General features: G+C 38.0%; 1 protein-coding gene across 2 annotated transcripts; it reads right to left on the reverse strand.

Annotated features, from left to right (window-relative positions):
• Positions 1 to 555: 555 nt before the first annotated feature.
• On the reverse strand, positions 556 to 4,769 carry LOC306818920 (uncharacterized protein). Of its 2 annotated transcripts, none has more exons than XM_079336657.1 (6): positions 4,575 to 4,769; positions 3,704 to 3,751; positions 3,340 to 3,379; positions 3,128 to 3,188; positions 2,869 to 2,961; positions 556 to 2,168 (listed from the first exon to the last, which is right to left on the reverse strand). In XM_079336657.1, the coding sequence occupies exons 1-5, from the start codon at positions 4,670 to 4,672 to the stop codon at positions 2,897 to 2,899; spliced, it is 312 nt and encodes a 103-aa protein (XP_079192783.1). In that variant the 5' UTR covers positions 4,673 to 4,769; the 3' UTR covers positions 556 to 2,168; positions 2,869 to 2,896. The 2 variants fall into 2 exon arrangements, with proteins under 2 accessions (XP_079192783.1, XP_079192784.1); XM_079336658.1 differs by having other exon boundaries at positions 2,869 to 2,987.
• Positions 4,770 to 5,982: the final 1,213 nt, after the last annotated feature.

The raw sequence follows: 5,982 nt of genomic DNA on the forward strand, positions 1-5,982 counted from the left end.
TCTGAGTAATCGAAATAATCACCAAGCACCCCTGCTAGCTATCTATAGATCTTTTGTTTGCGTTAAACTACGTACTCTCAGGCTAACTTGGCAGTTAGCTTCTCCTACCATGGCTTCTCTCCCTGCCTCACCCTCTCCTGCTCTCTCTTGTTCTGTGTGCCAGATGTCTACACTGTAAAACATAATAAGTTGACCTTACTTAAAAAAAGTATGCAAACTCGTTGCCTCAAAAAATTTTAGTAAAGTTGACTTAAATATGATGAGTAAAGACAACTTTATTATTTTGAGCGTGCAATACTTTACTTACATATTTTTTTTAAGTTCATGCAACTTAGGTCATTCTTTGTGATAACTTAATTTTTTTGTTTTTTCTGCACTGATTAGAACAAATTTAACGCTACTTAAATCAATCAATAACCACAACTTAACACTTAGTTCTAGTCACTCATTATTTTTTATGTTCACCTAATTAAAAAAATGTGTTTCCCTGAAGTGAGAGAAACAAAATTAAATTTATCTATAAATACATTATGTGAAATGTAACTACCTTAAAACAATGCATTGAAAACACTCTTTAGTTTGATTCTGTAGCATTAAAACATTTATTTTCAAATGCACAAAAGTAATTAAACCAAAGTTGAATATTGGATAGATATGGGCTGAACAATAAATGTGTATAATATTGCCATTTTATTATGATTTCAACACTGTCCAATTTAAAATTTACTTTTGCTTGCTTTGTATTTTAAATCTCAATTCTTTTATAATGACCTTACAACTATCAATAAAAAAACTGTTCTCCATCCTGTCATATGTAAAATGTATTTTTAAACTACTTTTAAATTGTCTGTAGTTTTTGTAATGTTAGTTACACTTACCATAGCAATATGAATTTCATCTATTGTTCAGCCTCAAGAGTGCAGTATCATGTCCCCAAATATTAATCTTGTGTATATTCAAGTATGTAACCATTAGCTCAAACAACAGCGGAACATGAAATGTGCATATATTGTATTATTGTAGTCAAGCAAAATGAAACCCATTTTTATGGATTTTTCCTTGCACCTTAATAGAAAGACCTATATAACAGGGGTGCCCAATCCTGGTCCTCGAGAGCCCCTATCCAGCATGTTTTAGATGTTTCCCTCTTCCAACACACCTGATTCAAATGATCAGGATCGTTATCAGGCCTCTGCAGAGCTTGATGATGAGCTGATCATTTGAATCAGGTGTGTTGGAAGAGGGAAGCGTCTAAAACATGCAGGATGGTGGCCCTCGAGGACCAGGATTGGGGACCCCTGACCTATAAGCAATCTGGTGTCATGGCACCTGTTCACCACATGACTGTGAAAATATTTAAGTGCATTTCTGATGAAACGGATTACAACAAACAGTTTTTTCTCAAATTTAGCATCAGTCCTGGGTTCAAACAAAACAACACTTTCCTAGAAAAGATCAACACTTGTAGGTATTTGGATCACATATCAGAAGAACTTGATTAAAACTTTCCAGAGTATAAATGCAAAACCATTGCTCGATGCATTGCCGGCCATTTTATTCTTGCCTCCTTTGTCTTACTTTTCAAAACACTATCACAAAACTCTGACTTTTCTTTCACGAGTAAAAATTCAAGTATTTAACTTTTCCCTCATAACAATAGAGAGCAATATTTTACAAAGTATAAAACTTTACACTTGTAACAGTAGAGTGTAACATTTCACAAAAGCTTCTAACTTTTCTCTCACAACAGAGAGTAACATTTCAAAAAGTATTCAACTCTTTTATCACAACAATAATGTTTCAACCAAGTGCTATCTGTTAGCGTATGAGTCTTCACTGGTCTAAGCCAGTAGACTGTTTTTCAGAGTAAGCAGTTTTGGCGGGAGGGTTTTCTTCCCCAACCCAAGCATTACAGTCTGAATGAATTTGAGTGTATTTGCCATGCATTTTGGGTAATCCAAGTGTAAAGCATATGTAAGCCCAAATAACAGGCAAACTGCTTGAGGAAAGTCTTTAATGTTGTCGATGACAATACCTCCCTCAAGTACGATTGCTGTGGAGATGGGCTGAAGGTACATTGAGCTTGGACCCTCTTGAAGACTGTCTTCACTGAGAACAGTAAGCACACCAACCGTAACAGATGCTAGGGCCTCATCTCTTGTTGAATCCTACAAAAGAAACACAACATATATCAGCAAGTTATGCTTGTATCCCAACGGATTTAATCTTCTTCTTAGAATATTTTTGGGTGTTTTTCATTTCCTGGAGAATAGAGCTCTGAATATACATGCACGCTGCACTGTAGCCAATAAAATATATGTGGCATAAAAAACAAAAGCTATAGAAGCATAGTACTAAGTACATTTTTGACCAGTGACACTGATTTTTTATTACTGATTACAACTCCTGCAATTGTATTACCTCCGCCAAGCGCGAAGCGGAGATTATGTTTTTGCTGGTGTTTGTCTGTCAGTCTGTTAGCAAAATAACTTGAAAAGTTATGAACGGATTTTGATGGAATTTTCAGGAAATGTTGATAATGGGCCAAGGAACAGGTGATTAAAATTTGATGCCCCCCCCCCCCCCCCCCCCCAAAGTATATTCTTCATTAATTGGACCCCAACATCCATCGCAGCGGCTTACTTTTTACATTTTGGCGCCTCGCACCCCCCCTCCCTACCCTAGTTAAATTATTGTTTACATATCTATCAGACAAGTGGAGGAACTTGAGCCCAAAACATGTGTCGCTGTACAGAAACCTACAGACTTTCCTGATTATTGTGCAGATATAGTTGCATTGCTCTATTCTGAGTAATGAATATGATTTGTCAAAAATGTATTTGTACTTTTTTGTGTGGAAGTACTTACCAAGCATGTCTTGTAGAATTCACTGGAGTCATCGCCAACTACAACGGGAATGCCTTTGAGGACAACGGAGCGCAGTGAAGTCACATCTGATGTCTAATGATAGAGACACAAAAGATCAGCTAGGAGACAAATTTATAAAGGCACAATCCAAGTCAGACAAGGAGCAAAATAGGTTAGTCTGTATTAAGGTTCTAATTTTGAAGTAGTGTTATAAATATACATTAAATTAACAATACCTTAACGATATGAAATTACTTACCACCAAGTTGATTTGCTGCATTAACTCCGTCAGTTTCTGTCCAACAGTTCCCTTTTTGGATCTGAAGAGTTTTAAGATTAAAAGATTAAATGTGCATAGACAATCCCCATGAAGACATGGGAGTGGTGACATTCGAGTGTGGCACCCATGTTTTAAGCGGTAATGCTTCAATAAGTAGCCTCTCTTTTCAGTGCAAAATGTGCAATACTTACAGGTCCACTGCATTGGAAGTTATTGATCTGGTTGTTATGTCTGAAAAGAAAGAAAATATAAGAGTTTAAGTATCAAATACAATGAAACCATCACACTTTCCTGACTATAAAGTTGTGGTTTGGACTACCTTTAAACAGCACATCAGGTTTAAAAATATAAAGTAAGTTAAGACATCTGTTCATTTCAGAAAGAAGATGATTTAACTGAAATGTGCAATGAATTATTTTTATGGAGTCACAATATAGGAATAAACACATTTTTTTTTCTTTCCTAAATGGATTTAGTCATTCAACGTATGCAAACTCATAAAATAAATAGAAGTGCTTAAAAATAATTTAATTTGTAGACATTATGTTATTTCACCTTTTAGTGCTGGATGGAATGGATGGTCTGATCACCAAACCTTTGAGCCTGAAATGGGGACAGAAAAAAACTATTCATGGCAACTTTAAAAAAAAAAAGTTGCAATCACAAACATGACCAAACCTCACCACACGTCACATGTACTGTCTAATGCAAGTTTAAAGATATATCAAAGACATTTCCAATATTTACATTTATATATCTTTGACATAAGCAGCGTAAACAATAATCTAGCAAGCTGAGTATGACACCCAATATCTTAAGTACCTTACCAGGTTATGTAAAATTGAGAATAATCAATTTACACTTTGAAATATAAAATAACAGCTTTAGTTTCTAGATATTCAAGTTTAGTTGATTTTGTCATTGAGTTCTGAGATGAAAAAAATCCATCAATTATTTTTAACTGTCCAAAAAAGAATTAAAAAGAAATTTCATGGTACATGAAGCCGTCTACATTTTTTTCGATCCAATTAGTTGAGATAATAAGGGACTATGTTAAATGCATACCGAAGGACGAGGCCAAAGCGACATTTGAACTTTTGAATTTACTGCTTGATAACTGCCCGGGTCTCTGGATATGCAGCAGCAGACTGAGCTGGGCGGCTGCAGACCCGCTGCTCCGGCAGACAACGTGGCCGAAATAAAAAGCAATAAGTATCGCGACGCACACGGACTGCATGCTGTGGGGTCGGGTGTGTTAGCTAGAGCCCCCCAAAAACTTTTTTTTACCGTCATGTTCCACACGATGTCGCCACCGTTGTATGGCTCAGTTAAGCTAACGTTAGCCCGAATTAAAAAGTCAATGAACTGCGCACTTATTAATAAAAAGACAATCGCTCAGTTGCGAAAGAGTAAAGAATTTACTTACCAAATAAGTGTTCCAAGCACAAGAATCAAAAGAATGCCAACAAAAGTAACCACTGTTGTTGCACGGACGTCCTGCTGCACCTGGACTTGCCCGCACATGATCCGGAAGTTAATGAGCGCCAAGTAGATGAAGGCTTATTTGCGCATGTGTGAATTGATAAACTAAAAACAAACTTATTTTTTCTATGTCAACCCAGCTTAGACTTACTGAGTTGTTCTTCTAATTACAGGTTACTTGTGTAAAATGAGTGTTGATAACAGATTGATGAAAAGTGAGTTAGGTTCACTTAGTATTTTTTATTAAGTTCCATGTTATGCTTTACAGTGTAGTTACTCCTCGTCCTCCTTTACTGATAAAGGTATCTGTATTAAATGTAGTTTATTTATAGCTTTGGAGGCGAGGGTGTCTGAGTTAGAGAGCAGGCTCCGCACCTTTGAGTCAGAGTCATCTTACGCAGCAGCAGTTAGCCAGCCTTCTGTAGCCGGTGCGGGCCAACATAGTGTTAAATCTCCCCCGGTAGCTCCCGAGCAGCCGGGAGGCAGTGGCTGGGTTACTGTCCGAGGGAGGCATTGTAAGAAAACGAGGCTCACGGCTCCCCACCAACCACTTCATGTTTCAAACACATTTTCCCCACTCAGCGACGCACCCGCTGAGACAAAAACTCTGATAATTGGAGACTCCATAGTCAGAAATGTGAAGTTAGCGAAGTCAGCGGGCATAGTTAGGTGTATACCCGGGGCCAGAGCGGGCGACATCATGGCTCACTTAAAGCTGCTGACAAAGACTAAACGTAGATTTGATAAAATTGTAATTCATGTCGGCACAAATGACTCCCGACTTCGCCAGTCGGAAACTACTAAAGTTAATGTGGAGTCGGTGTGTAGTTTTGCAAAGACGATGTCGGACTCTGTAGTTTTCTCTGGTCCTCTCCCTAATTTGACCAGTGATGACATGTATAGCCGCATGTCTTCATTCAACCGCTGGCTATCGAGGTGGTGTCCAGTAAACGATGTGGGCTTCATAGATAACTGGCAGTCCTTTTGGGGAAAGCCTGGTCTGCTAGCTAGAGATGGCATCCATCCTACTCTGGTTGGTGCAGCTCTATTATCTAGAAACGTAGCAGAGTTTATTAGACCCTGACAACTCATCAGAGTTCAGACCAGGATGCAGAGCTGCAGTCTTACACACTTCTCTGCGCTTCCTTTAGATCTGTTTACCTGCCACTATAGCTGTCCTTGTGACTGTAAATCTAACTGTAACTCAGTTAGATCTTCTTATAGCTGTAACCCTACTTATACTATAGATACTGTGTCTGTTCTCCGCCCCACACCTGTCATAGGCAATTCCAGCCTCAATAAAAGAGGCGTAAATCATAACAATTTAGTCAAAATCAAAACTACAAATACGA

The sequence above is a fragment of the Symphodus melops genome (genome assembly GCF_947650265.1).
Source record: "Symphodus melops genome assembly, chromosome: 23".
Classification (NCBI taxonomy): Eukaryota; Metazoa; Chordata; class Actinopteri; order Labriformes; family Labridae; genus Symphodus; species Symphodus melops.

Coding starts and splice junctions, on each gene's coding strand:
- LOC306818920 (XM_079336657.1), bottom strand. CDS start 4,672: ATGTGCGGGCAAGTCCAGGTGCAGCAGGACGTCCGTGCAACAACAGTG. Junction 3,380..3,703: donor ATTCCATCCAGCACTAAAAG/GTGAAATAACAT, acceptor CTTTCTTTTCAG/ACATAACAACCAGATCAATA. Junction 2,962..3,127: donor TGCAGCAAATCAACTTGGTG/GTAAGTAATTTC, acceptor CTCTATCATTAG/ACATCAGATGTGACTTCACT.